At 42.5% G+C, this 14,373-nt stretch overlaps 1 protein-coding gene across 7 annotated transcripts in view; it reads right to left on the bottom strand.

The window, feature by feature from the left end:
- PDE8A (phosphodiesterase 8A) overlaps window positions 1-14,373 on the bottom strand; it is a 147,460-nt gene that overhangs the window by 67,727 nt on the left and 65,360 nt on the right. For 6 of the 7 annotated variants that reach the window (XM_082388313.1, XM_082388314.1, XM_082388310.1 and 3 more), the window contains 2 exons: window positions 7,431-7,487; window positions 5,646-5,836 (listed from right to left, as the gene is read on the bottom strand). In XM_082388313.1, coding sequence (XP_082244439.1) covers window positions 5,646-5,836; window positions 7,431-7,487 — 248 coding nt within the window. Of the gene's footprint in view, window positions 1-5,645; window positions 5,837-7,430; window positions 7,488-9,268; window positions 9,416-14,373 lie in introns of those variants that run through there. The other variant, XM_082388316.1, reaches the window with a different exon arrangement.

The raw sequence follows: 14,373 nt of genomic DNA, 5'->3' as shown, positions 1-14,373 counted from the left end.
ACAGATGCTGAGCTCTAGCCATAACATCCACATTCCAGACAGCAGGAAGAAGGGCATGCATATTCCCTTCAAGGACACTTTTCAGAAGATGCACATGACACTTCCATTGGCCAGCTGCAAGAAAAGCTAGGGAATGCAGTATATTTTCTAGGTGGTTGTATTCCCACCTAAACACTAGATGTTCTGCTATTAAGAAAAGAGTAGTAATGGATATTGGGGGGCAACTACCAGTCTCTAGATACACTAGGAAACTACAAGTAATTCTGATGATGGTCTTGATACAAAACTGGAAAAAAGGACACATGCTGGAGGCTTACTGTATGAACATAGCAAAGCCCTTCAATGACCTAAATTTTACAAAACCACAACTCCATTACTTGTACTATGCCACTGTTCCCTCTGCCACGTGGAATGAGTTTCACATTGAAAAGAATGGAATTTACGATGGTAAAAAGGATGTTCAGACCAAGGTAAATCCAGAGATTGTTATGAAAGCACCCAGCACTCTGAGTTCGATCTTGCTTCTGCATTCAACAGACTTTGTTTTCTTTTTAAACATCTTTATTGGAGTATAATTGCTTTACAATGTTGTGTTTCTGCTTTATAAAAAAGTGAATCAGCTATACATATACATATATCCCCATATCTCCTCCATCTTGCGTCTCCCTCCCACCCTCCCTATTCCACCCTTCTAGGTGGTCACAAACCACCGAGCTGATCTCCCTGTGCTATGTGGCTGCTTCCCACTAGCTATCTATTTTACATTTGGTAGTGTATATATGTCCATGCCACTCTCTCACTTCGTCCCAGCTTACCCTTCCCCCTCCCCGTGTCAAGTCCATTCTCTACATCTGCGTCTTTATTCCTGTCCTGCCCCTAGGTTCATCAGAACCAATTTTTTTTTTTTTTTTTTTAGATTCCATAAGTATGTGTTAGCATACGGTATTTTTCTCTTTCTGACTTACTTCACTCTGTATGACAGACTCTAGGTCCATCCACCTCACTACAAATAATTCAATTTCATTTCTTTTTATGGCTGAGTAATATTCCATTGTATATACGTGCCACATCTTCTTTATCCATTCATCTGTCGATGGACACTTAGGTTGCTTCCATGTCCTGGCAATTGTAAATAGTGCTGCAATGAACACTGTGGTACATGACTCTTTTTGAATTATGGTTTTCTCAGGGTATATGCCCAGTAGTGGGACGGCTGGGTCGTACAGTAGTTCTATTTCTAGTTTTTTAAGGAACCTCCATACTGTTTTCCATAGTGGCTGTATCAATCTACATTCCCACCAACAGTGCAAGAGGGTTCCCTTTTCTCCACACCCTCTCCAGCATTTATTGTTTGTAGATTTTTTGATGATGGCCATTCTGACTGGTGTGAGGTGATACCTCATTGTAGTTTTCATTTGCATTTCTCTAATGACTAGTGATGTTGAGCATCCTTTCACGTCAACACAGACTTAATTCTGTTAACGTATGTTGGGTTTCTACGCAGTGCTTTACTTCCTCCATCTCCCTTTATAAAAATCTTCCCTTTCATTACAGAGCCCTGCTCCTGCTGCACAGAGGACTAGCTCTTCATTTTTTCTGAGTACACTAAGCATATGTCTTCTAAAAGGTTCTTCAGTTTCTTATGGAAAACAATTTTCTTTGTCTTCAGGCTGTCTTTCCCCCTCCATAATTTGGCAGCTTTTTACAGGTCCCCTTCTTTATCCTTGAACAGGAGCAACATCAACCCAGGCAGAGTGTCTGCAGCAGAGATGGTCAGAGGAGTCTCCCGTGCACCCCTTTGCTGGACCCTTGGGGTTAGCAGCCGTCCTCCTCTGAGGTCTGGACCTGCAGATCAGGTCAACAGGTGCAAGTTCGTGCTCAGAGAGCGCTGCCAGCAGGCAAGCATGGCTCTGCTGCACAGAAGGGACTCCTGGCCTGCTCTCTGCCATTCTCTGGCTAAACCTGAGAACTGATGCAGTTTGCTGTTTTGAAACTGTAATATGTGAAGGAATGTTCCCAGGCTCCTTATGCCTCTGCCCCTTCTTACAACATGGTAGGAAAAACCACGTCTTTGTCCATCTCCCTCTGCTCCCTGTCTTGGGTTTCCTAGTGGATGTAGAAAGTAAATCACAGAAGTGATGGTGCTCAGCTCTGGTCAGTGCAACTCCAGCATCCCAGGCTCAGCAGGACACAGTGGGAGTAAAGCAAAGCCTCTTCCCACTTCCTTCCTGCAGGGCCTTTGGAATTTCAGCTTCAGAGGCTGAACTATGCAGAGGACATTCCAGGAACAGGCTTCTTTATTGGTCCCCATAGCACAAGAGATACAGTGAGAATCCCCGTCCTTTTCTGTCTCCCAACTTCTGACATATCTGTCATCTTATCTTTGGTTCGTTCATTGCTGTGGTCAGTTTTTGTCTCTACAGGAAGTTGGGAGGAGGCCCTGACCTCAGCCTCACAGCTGGCTGACGGGCCTCCGCTCCTTCCATCTCCTTCTCCACTCTCCAGGCGGCAGCCACAGTGCTCTGGCAGTGCACTCCGGACACTCCCCTGCGTAGAATACGTAGACTACGCCAGGGTCTCAACTGCCTACAGGGCAGACTCCAAAGCCTTTGGCTCAGCACACAAGGCCCTCCAGATCAGGCTCGTCTGCTGCTCCAGCCTCACCCTGAGCCAGGGCCCGTACCTGCTGGATGCAGCAGCCACCTGACGCCAGGCAGAGGAGCCCTGGACACCCTGCCCGGTCCTACACATGCTGCTTCCTCCACCCGGAATGTTTTCTCCACAGTCCTTCCTTTCAGAACTCCCGCTTATCCTTTGGGACTCAACTCAAACACCCCCTTGTGAAGCCCTCCTAGACACAGGCACCCACAGCATACCTCCTCTGTGGGCATCTATGAGCTGTGCTGAAATCGCTCGCTTGCCCCCGCCAACAAAAGCATTTGTTCCTCAGAGGCAAGAACCATGTCTTATTCACCTATGTAGCTCTGGTAACAAGCACCGTGTCCTGAACCAAGAAGACCTGCCAAGTAGGGTTCCCTCAACTGCTGAGTTTGAAAATATCGCAGACACAGACTATCTAACCTTTAGGAAGGTATCTGATAAGGAGTGTAAGGAGTCCCACGTGTCCCCAATAGAGAGATACAGCTGAATGCTAATCATTTAGACAAATCAGCAACTGATGAAAAACCCTTCACAGGGGGTGTTGATCAGGTATCCCAAAAGGAAGAAGAAGGGACAGACGGGGCTCTGCCAGGGCTAAGGTCTCTTAGGGAGCAGTGTAAGTGGAGAGAGAGGGCGAGCAGGTTCACGAGGGACAGCCTGGAAAGATTCCTTGAAGGAACAGTCCATAGTGGGCAGGCACCCTTAAAAGGGATGATCTTATGGGAGATAAACCAGGTAAGGGCCAGAACTGAGATGAAACTGACTAGGAAAGTAAATCAGGGCCCACTCTTGCCTCTAGAAAACTCATTACAAATGGCACAAGGACTCCTCCCGTCCCTTGTCCTCCAAATCCTCAGCCAACAAGACAAAAGTGATGTGGTAGAACACAGCTAGCGAGAAAGACTTCAGATTCTTGGCCAGGGCTGTGATGCAGCCGTCAGGAAAGGAGCGTGACCGGGGGTGCCTTTGTAGAGGTCTGCTCTCTGGCTAACACGGGGGGTGGGGTGGGGGGTGACGGCTCTGCTTACTCTACGCTCATCTACCCAAACCCGTGAGCTTTTCGGTTCGGGAACCACGCCTACGAGAGATCTTGATTGGAAGAAGGTACTCAGAGGAGGCCTCCTTGATGGGGCTGGAATATGAAACCACACTCTGTGAGGAGCCGCTGACAGCAGTGAGGATGTGCTCCAACCAGAAAAGACCACTCTTGTCCTCAAATGTTGGAAACCTGGGGCCAAATATGGACAGAGCTGGACTCAACATGGAGGAGAACTTCTGAAACTCAGATCTCTCCCTTGGGAAACCCTAACCCCCATCAGAGGCTGGATGGAGGGTGGTGGGGACTTGGTAGAAGACATGCACTTATGACAGTCTAAGCTTCTCTAAAACCACACGTTAAGCAACCCAGGTCACATTCTCTGTTTTAAAACTGTATAAGTTGTAAATTTATACATTTGCTGAATGAGTTACCCTATTTGTTTAGAATATTTCCAAAATGTGTAACAACAGTACTTTCTCCTCCTTCAAAAAGTGGAGCATAAAAAAAAAAAAAAAAAAAAAAAAAAGTGGAGCATAATTGTATGTTATGTGTATTTTATCACAATAAAAAAAAGTAGACCATAACTACCACAACTTAGTTTTTCTTTTATAACACAGGACGGTCTAGCAGAGCCATCTTTATGAGTATGAATGTCATTGTCCAGCACATACCTGTGGCCAGGTTTGGACCTGGACAAGACTGTGAAGGAAGCCAAGTTGTCCTCAGCACCTCACCCCCCTTCACCTTTTCTGTTTGGGCTCTTTGGCTCTCCTTAGATATTTCTCCTGCCTAGCAGCAGTCTACCAAGACTAAAAGCACCACGTAACTAAGATATTTTCTTCCCTTCCTCTGAGTGCTATCCATCAAATGCTAGAGAGAGAAAGGATCTTGGAAACCAAGTGTTCCAAATTTACAGCTGAGAAAACACATCCTCAGAGAAGACAGAGAGTTACCCAAAGGCAGCTGGGCAAGGGAAGAGCTGAGCATAGGACCCAGGGTCAGAGCTCTCTCCACATCTCCACATCCCTCATGGGTGTGCTATCAGATAACACGTCAAACAAATCTGGGCTACAGTGACAATGGCTAACTGCCATCAACCAGACAGAAATAGGAAAGGAACACAGGCAGCATGGCAGGCAACACAGAGCAAGGCCAGAGGGAAGCTTTACTGGAGGTGGATCACACCTGGGTAAAAGCCACCTCTCATCTGACTACCTGAAAGGTGAACTCTCAAGTACATGGAAATCACCATGTACCTGTAAACAACCTTCTGGTCAACCTTCTGGATGTCATTTTCCTGTCAGCTCAGTTTTTAACCCCTGTTATGTTTGGTTTTCAATCTTTTCTATCTCCTAAAAGTCAACATTTAAATGTCCTTAAAATTAATATATTATAAAATTTTACATCATATTAAAATTATGATTTGTCTTCCCCAAAATAAAAGTTTTCTTTTAAATAAAATTGATATTTCACTTTTGCCTTGCTTCCATCAGCAGCAAATGACTTTCTTTAGAAAGTACTTTTCTTAGATTTATGTCTGCTACCCAAATTCTCTCATGATATTGATATTCTGCAAGTATGAGAAACAAGGCATATTCACCTAACATTAGAAGACAATTTTCAAATTTTTTATAACTTTAAAAACATCTAGAAAACTATAATAACTCTTGTTGCAGTACTATACAGGTGACAGTTGTGGTTAATTACATACAGGATTTCATCTTATCCCTTAACGGTTCACATTCAGATTTTCTGTTTTAAGCAAAGCAAAACAAAACAAAAGAGATAGAGATCTCTCCTAGAAATAATAATATTCTAACGTCTTGCTTATTTTACTTGCATGGAAGGCACCTTAAAAGACACTGAATTTAACCTAATGTATTTGGGGCTGCATTTACTGTCACAAATGCCAGCAGGACTCTTGAGGCCTGAGTCTCAGGCTTACCTGCACAGCACCTCCCCGTCCAGCTGTTGGGGATTTCTGTGGTCAATGATGATGACGTCATGATGTTTGTCCAGGAAACAGGCAAGGGCAGTCTGAGACTCCTTGATAACTGTACACTTAAACCCTGCTTTTTCACATGCCCTACAGAATCCATTACACTGCTTATCTTCTTTGGGAAACACTAAAAGTACCTGAATCAAAAAAGCATGAACACTTTTAAAAGAAAAAAAAAAAAAAAGGTGTCGTTAGAATTGTCATTTCTTAACAAGCCACAGAAAACTCCCAAGTGTTTTCAAGGCAAGTACACAGATGTGAGCATAACGATCTGTTGAGTAAATCCTTTTCCTACATGTAACTCTGGGACGTTATCACTCAGCTCCCTGAAATGAGTGCTATTCTATCTGTTCTTAGTCTGGAAGTCAGTGCATGGATCATATGCTTATTTCTTTTGCTAATAAGCCCACTGGAAAAACTCAACAAAGATTTCATTAAGTATTTTATCTTAAAACCGAATCAATTAAAAAACACAAATATTTGTTTTAGTTAGCAGTACGTTAACTAGGTAAGTCCTTAGATGGCAAACACCAATATTTCAATCAAACTCCTAGAATACTTAATACTTTAAATAATACATTTAAATATTCTGACTCAAGACTTTACGTAATTCCTCCAAGTTAAAAAAAAAATTACTTTGATTATAAGAGAGGAGACTTAAAGTAGACCAAAACGTTACAATTCAAAAACTGCCTATTTAGTGACACAGGAATAGCACCAGGTGCAAGAGACAGCTGGCTGCCCTCGCACCTGGCCTGGATTGGGCGAGGCCTGCGTCTGCTGCCTTTCCCCTGCGCTGCCAGGCCCCCAAGCCACACCTGGGGCAGGAGCGCACTGCTCCATCCCTTCACACTCAGACTGACTAACGGGGGGCAACTGTGGTACGTGGTACAGTCAAGGCGGGACAGCCTAAGGGAAAGAGACTGCAAAGCTGACAGAAACCCCATTCCCCAAGACTCAGTCCCTCTAAGCTTACCCAGGTGCACAAATACCACAAGTGCAAAGAGTTAAGAGAGCACATTTCTTCTGTGCTGCGCAGCATGTGGGATCTTAGTTCCCTGACCAGGGATCAAACCCAGGCCCCCTGCATTGGGAGCGTGGAGTCTTAACCACTGGACCGCCAGGGAGGTCCTGAGAGCACATTTCTGCCAGTCCTTTTCACATTTTAAAAAATGTAACAGTGAGCATGCGTTTGTGTACAGGAAGCATCAAGTAACGTTGGAGCTAAATTTCAATTGTTATTTTGTTTAATATTTTGGATTAGAAAATTTATAGATATTTTCTCTCTGCTACAGCTGATTCAGTAACATAGAGTAGACCATGATTTTACTCTCTCTATTGGAAAATTTCAAACCTACAAAAAGTCATGAATGACAATAAATGCTAGAACACCCTTCTTCTAGTTTCATCAATTGTTAACATTTTGCCACCTTTGCTTTCTCTCTCTCTCCACATACATACACACACACACACAATTACACATATTATTTTATTGCTGAACCTTTTAAAGTAGGTTGCAGACATTTCATCTCTAAATACCTCAACGTGTATTTCTAAGAAAAGTACATTCCCTGATATAACTGTAGTACTGCTATCAAGTTCAGGGAATTCAACATTGATCCAATATTTTATCTAAAACAGAAGATTATTTTCAATGTATAACTTTAGACCCTCTCCCTCCCCGTCTTTAAAGAAAATCAAGGTGAAAATTACAGCATGGTATATTATTACCTGGAGCTGATCTGGATGAAATCTCATGGGGCCAAATTGTATATCAGCTACTGCTACCTGCAAGAAAAAGATCTGCTTAAAAATGAAAAGAAAAAAAAAAAGATAAGCTTGCTTAAATTTTTCTCTCTCTCATCAGTGCCACAGATGAAAATGAAATTTCTACTCTAGAGAAAAATTACGTAAATACTTATTAGACAGAGGGATCTCAGTTATCTCCTTATAAACCCCAGGAAAGGTGGAGAGCAGGGAAGGACACGTAAAATGAGTCTGATCCCAGCTTTTCTTTTCCTAGCTGTGTGTGACTCTAAGTGAATTACCCAACCTTAGGCCTCAATTCCTCATGTGTTACAGAGATCACGTGAGATTACAATATAAAGAACCCCCAAAGATTAGACACCGAACGAACATTGGTTCCTTCCATGTCTACTGCCATCTTTCCCCTGATGGACAATGAAATCTTACATCTAAAATGGCACCAAAAAAATGAAATCCAGCTATCAGAACCATGGGACCTCAAAGACTCCTTGTTGAGAAACGGTTAACACTTTCATTTTACAGACAAGTACAGTGCTTATCAATAAATGCTCATTGGGAAATTCCCTGGTGGTCCAGTGGTCAGGACTCTGTACTCTCACTGCTGGGGGGCCCGGGTTTGATCCCTGTTAGGGGAAATAAGATCCTACAAGCCTCACGGCGCGGCCAAAAAAAAAGAAGCTTATCTATTTGAGAACTTAACACTAACACACAAAGATAAATATACAGTGTCATAACCAAACCCCAACAAGTAATAGAATCATAGCGCCAATGGAGGGCTCAGCATAAACTGGGCACTGTGCTAAGGGCTGAACATACGTTATCTCACTGAACCTTTGCAACATGCTGAGAGTTTACATTGGAAAGCTGAGGTTCCAAGTACTTTGTTTAAGGCTACACAGCAGCAAGTGGCAGCTGGGATTCCACTGACCAGTCTGTTTAGTTCTATAAACTGTGCTGCAAACCCAGGGCCACTGGAAGGTTTGGGAAGTCTGTGCACTGCACAAAGGAGCACAAGGGAGGGAGAATGGAGAGCTAAAATCCAGCCCCAAGCCATGAACCCTGGCCTTGGGTTGCTACCTGGAGGAAGAGACATATTTTGCAATTTTTCCAGAAACACTGTATATATGTGTTGAGGGGATCCCTACCCTATTCCAGGCCTCTGGGTGTGACAGTGTGATTTCATACCTAAAACACAGCAGCAGCAGAACTAGATCTATAAATCTTCCCACAAGATACTTCTTAACTGCCTGCCACCTCCCATCTCTTCCCTCAAGCAGTGATCTCTCCTACAGTAAACACATGCAACAAAACCTGCTTAGTGATGGAGGAAGTCCATGTATATTTTTAACTGCAAGAAGCTGATGTCTATTAATTATGGGACACCGGCTCAGTTTCTGATTTGCTTTGTAGTAACTTCATCTCTCAGAAGGTGTAAGAATGAGGGTCGCTACTACTCTAGACCTGAGACTGAGGAGGAGGGCTTTGCAGTAGGGTGGAAGGGTGAGCACAGACATCCCACAGCACCGTCTATCCTCCAGAGCTGGGCAGTCAGAGGCCGGCCTCATCGAGAGGCACAGCTGGATGCCAAAGCCAGAATTTCTGACGGAATATGATCCAGGAGGTCAAAGAGAGTCTTAAAAGAGAGAGATGTGCTCTACATAATCATACTCCCACAGTGCAGTGAGAAGGAAGGCAAGAGGCACCGAGAGAGACCAATCTGAACAATGACTTTTTTGTTGGTTTTTATGAACAAAGTTTAAAGAAATGAATGAATGAAAGAAGAAGAAATGATACAGGCTTACTGCTTGGAGAAGACAGTGGAACTACTCAGGAAAAAGAAAAAGAAGGGAAATCATTTTGCTGATTTTCTACAGTGTTGAGGCAGGGTGGAGTTGCATAAAAAAACCCCAGAAAACCCATCAACAGGAGGGCTGTGCCACTGCCCAGGATGAAGCGGTTGTTGGACAGCATTTGGGTCCTCTGTGTGAAACGGCGGCCGCAGCCTCTCACAGAAGATACTCATGAAATTTGCTATGAAGGATCAAGGAGACAAAAGATAAAGTCTGAAAGGAGACAAAGAAAATATTTATGAATATCGTAAAAACATATACTAGGTCACAAAGAAAACTTTAAAACATATTCCTTGTACAGTTTTTACTTCCAACCATAAGGCAATCAAACCAAAATTAAAAACATAAGTTAAGAAATACCCCCTCCTTGGAAATTTTTAAACTCATGTAACTGATGGATCAGAGAGGGAAATGCAAACTATGCCTACAGATTGCTTGGAAAATAATAAAAATGAGAATATCATGTAATAAAACCTACAAGATACTAGTAAATTTTACTCAGAAGCAAAATTCAGTCTTAGATCTCTGTCATGAAACAAGAATTAATATACTAAGCTTTCAAATCACTAAATTTGAGAAAGTCAACAGTACAAACTTAAGAAACCAGGAGGAGAAAAATAAGCTAAAGGCTACAATAATTAATAAAAGAAACTTTAAAATGTTAACGACTAGCTTGATTTTAAAAAACACATACTATATAGTGTTGGTTACAAGCTGAGGGACAAGATAAAAGAATGGACAGCTATATGCTAACACATATATATGCAATCTAAAAAAGAAAAAGTGGTTCTGAAGAACCTAGGGGCAGGACAGGAATAAAGTCATAGACGTAGAGAATGGACTTGAGGAAACAGGGAGGGGGAAGGGTAAGCTGGGACGAAGTGAGAGAGTGGCACTGACATATGTACCCTACCAAATGTAAAACAGATAGCTAGTGGGAAGCAGCCGCATAGCACAGGGAGATCAGCTCATGCTTTGTGACCACCTAGAGGGGTGGGATAGGGAGGGTGGGAGGGAGACGCAAGAGGGAGGGGATATGGGGATATGTGTATACGTATAGCTGATTCACCTTGTTATACAGCAGCAACTAACACAACAATGTAAAGCAATTATACTCCGATGAAGATGTTAAATAAATAAATAAATAAATAAATAAAAAGAATGGACAGCTAAGGGCAAAAGTCTCATTCTTCCTAGGAAAACAATTCTGAGTACATGGTCTACACCCAAAGTGGGTGAAATAACTTTTACAAACAAAGGACAGCGTAACTTTATGATCTCAACTTGTAAAAATAACTCACCACCGCATTAATTCTAAGAAATAAAAGAAGCTATAGATTAATTTTTTTAAAGAGCGTGGATTCTACCTCAGTATAATTTTAGCAGTATCATTTTAAAACATTAATGTTTCAGCAATTCTATTTTACCATTGAATACTTTATTTACTTAACTAGATTGCATTTTAACCTTACATCCTGTCTACGGGGTATATCCGGCTCTCAGGACCTCTGTCAAGCGGTGTCCCAGCAGAGCCGGACAACTACTTACCACTGCCCCCGCCCCAAATAACCACCACCAGGAAATCTGATGACATTACTCAGTGAGCAGACGTCAGCAGTGGGCCCTCAGAGAGTAAACAACTTCCCAACTGCTCTGGATAGGGGGATCGGAACTACCAGAATTCGTGCATTCATCCTTTGTGTATGAAAATCAGAATCAAACTGACCTAATGCTTCAGGCCATAGCCCTCTTAATAATTATTTTTCACATTAATATTTAGAAGGGAATAGTCATTTTCAAATCAGTTTTAATAATAGCTTTCAGCTTCAAAAGCAACTGATATTTTTAGGTAATACAGGAACAATAATATATTCATGAACTGATATCAGTAATTATACAAATTGTTGAATTTAGTCTTTTGGGTTTTTAAATATTTATATATTTATTAAGATTTATTGTTAAAAAAAGACTGTTAAATTGGGATATCAGATAAGGATGATGTCTGTATTTTATTATTTTAAAGTAATTTTTTGTTAACATGGCTGATAGAAATCTGAAATACATTATTATTAGACACCTTGATGAACCACCTATCAGTTTTCTTTTGTTTGCCTAACTGACCTAACTGCAGGGCAAAGTTACTATGTTACGAATCTTGATCACCAGTGGGGGTAGGAGAGGAAAGAGAGATATAATTCCAACCTGTCTAAATATTCTACTCCCCTGACCCTCCCTATCCCTTGCCTGCTTTTTTTTTTTTCTGCAGCTTTAGTTACCATTTGCCCCACTACCTACATATTTTATTATGTTCTTATTAAAGGAGTGTCTCTCCCATGAGAATGTAAATTCTACAAAGACAGGGATTATCTGCTTTATTTATTGCTATATTTCCAATACCCAAAACAGTGCCTAGCACATGGCAGACATTCAAAAAATACTTCTGAATGAATGTTTACTCAACAGCTAATCTTTTTTCTATCTCTGTATTTAAATTTTTATTTTATTAAGTCTTTTGAAAATGTAATATATTTATTTTTTAACTGCTTTACAATGAGCTAATCTTTTTGAACCAATCATTTATCTAAAAATCATACTCATACCAGCTTATACATATACACATGTATATAATACAGCACTTCTAATTTTCAGAGTATTTTCATATATATTTTATATTGTAAAGGAACACAAAGGAAGGAAGCAATCTTAGGAAAAGCCTAAGCACCAGGAACCACAAAAGAATCATGTGATCTATCTTTTTCCTACATCCCTTTATTAGAAATAGAAAGTTATGCTGGGATCAATTTACATTAATTGTTTACAAACCTAGGAACTATAGCAAAGACATAAATCAGATTTTGTCTTGAGCCATACTGTCCCTCCAGGCTTTCCCTGTACAGCCAGTGGCCATCTTGTCTCTGTCTCTCTGGGCAAAGAGTGGTAAATTGATCAAAGGGGCACAGCCTGGACAAGAGTCAGGAGATACCAGTTCTTAGGTGGGGAGAGTCAAAATTAACTCAGACATTTGTGGACCACCTACTTATATGTTATAAGCCAAGCACAGAGGTAGGTACTGGGAGTGCAAAGACCAAATGCCTACCCTGTCCTGAGTAGGAGGAGGGGAAAACGTAAATTATGACAACATGGTGCAGATTTAATATAGAAAGGTGTCTAGTATGTGCTAAATACTTTGCTTCCAATCATATTTAAATCCAATTTAGTCCTTACCCTATGAGTAAGGGAAGCTCATTAACTCCATTTTATTGATGACCAAACTGAAGCTCAGAGCCGTATGATTAAAGCGCTGGTAAGTGGCAATGGTGGGAACTGGGCCCAATTCACAGGAACTTAATTCCTGTGGTCTTTTCTTTTTTTAAAAAAATAATAGATTTATTTATTTATTTTTGGCTGCGTTGGGTCTTCGTTGCTGCGCACAGGCTTTCTCTAGTTGCGGCAAGCGGGGGCTACTCCTCGTTGTGGTGCGCGGGCTTCTCATTCCGGGGCTTCTCTTGTTGAGGAGCACGAGCTCTAGGCGCGTGGGCTTCAGTAGTTGTGGCTCGCGGGCTCTAGAGCGTAGGCTCAGTAGTTGTGGCACACAGAGTTAGTTGCTCCGCGGCATGTGGGATCTTCCCGGACCAGGGCGTGAACCTGTGTCCCCTGCATTGGCAGGCGGATTCTTAACCACTGCGACACCAGGGAAGCCCCCTGTGGTCTTTTCATGCTTCACTGGGAAAGGCCTAAAGTTACCTGACCCTAACCTGTATCTAGCTGAATTAAGACCAAGAACCTGGAAAGCAGCATCCATCCATTTGACAAATCTTTGTTGAACACTCACTATGTGTCAGATGGTTTCGTAGGCAGTGGGCATTCAACAGAGAACAAGACAGATAATATTGCTACACAGCAGGGAGGGATTTGACAGAGAGCAACTGGGTTGCTGTTCTGAATCAGAGTCAAGAAGGCCTCTCTGAGGTGGCACTGAGGCGGCACTGTGGAAGGCGAGATCTGAATGACAAGGAGTCAGCCACGCCAGGAGTGGAGGAGGGAGCACCGGGCAGAGCACAGAACCTAAGGTGGGAACAGGGTCGACATTTGAGAAAAGGAGGGGGAAGAGTGCCGAGATGAGCTCACGGCTAGGCAGGAGCTGTACGTTGCAGAGCTTTCTAAGCCAGAACAAGAAAACTCGGTTTTATTCTAAATTTCATGAAGAGCCACTAGAAAGTTTTATACAAGGGAATATGATCTGATTTTTATTTTTTTAAAAGATCCCTTTGGGGACTTCCCTGGCAGTGCAGTGGTTAAGACTCCACGCTCCCAACGCAGGGGGCCCGGGTTTGACCCCTGGTCGGGGAACTAAGATCCTGCATACCGTGCAGTGCAGCCAATAATAATAATAATAATAATAACATAAATGAATGATCCTTTTGGCTGCCTGTGGAAAACAGTCAGTGAGAGAGTGAGAGTAGAGGCAAAGAGACAGTAAGGAAGCTTCTGTAGTAGTCCAAGTGAGAGAGGATGGTAGCCTGGCCTAGCAGTTGCCATGGAGACGAGTAGATGAATCTGGGGTGTGTTTTGGAGGTGGAGTGATCAGGACTTGCTGATGGACAGAACACAACCAAATCCACCGATTCCCAGACCAGAGTTCTGATCTCTGACTTGAAGTTTTATGTCAGTGTCGTGTGGAAATCTGGGGTTCTGCAGGGCATCCTAGTAGAAGCTGATGTGGATCTGCTTGGTCCTTTCCAGATCCACCCACAAGATGGCACCAAGATCTACCCTGAGGCAAAGCTCCTTCCTAGCCACTTCCCCTGGTCCTTCTCCCAGAGCAAGCAAAATACTCCATTATCCATCCTCAATGTCCCAGTCTCTTTTTTCTCCCCTTACCTGGTCTTAATATGCCCTTCGGTCAATTTAAACAGCACATATTTACAAGAAGCCTTTTATATGTTACCTCAATTGGATGCCCAAATCAAGTCACACGCTAGGGTGAAACTGTTCAGGTCCTTTTTTCCCAAACCCATAGTTCTGGGCAAAAAATGGTGTCTGGATTAAATGAACTA

The sequence above is a fragment of the Balaenoptera borealis genome, assembly GCF_965194805.1.
Source record: "Balaenoptera borealis genome assembly, chromosome: 3".
Classification (NCBI taxonomy): domain Eukaryota; kingdom Metazoa; phylum Chordata; class Mammalia; order Artiodactyla; family Balaenopteridae; genus Balaenoptera; species Balaenoptera borealis.
This window is presented reverse-complemented; position numbering and strand designations above follow the sequence as displayed.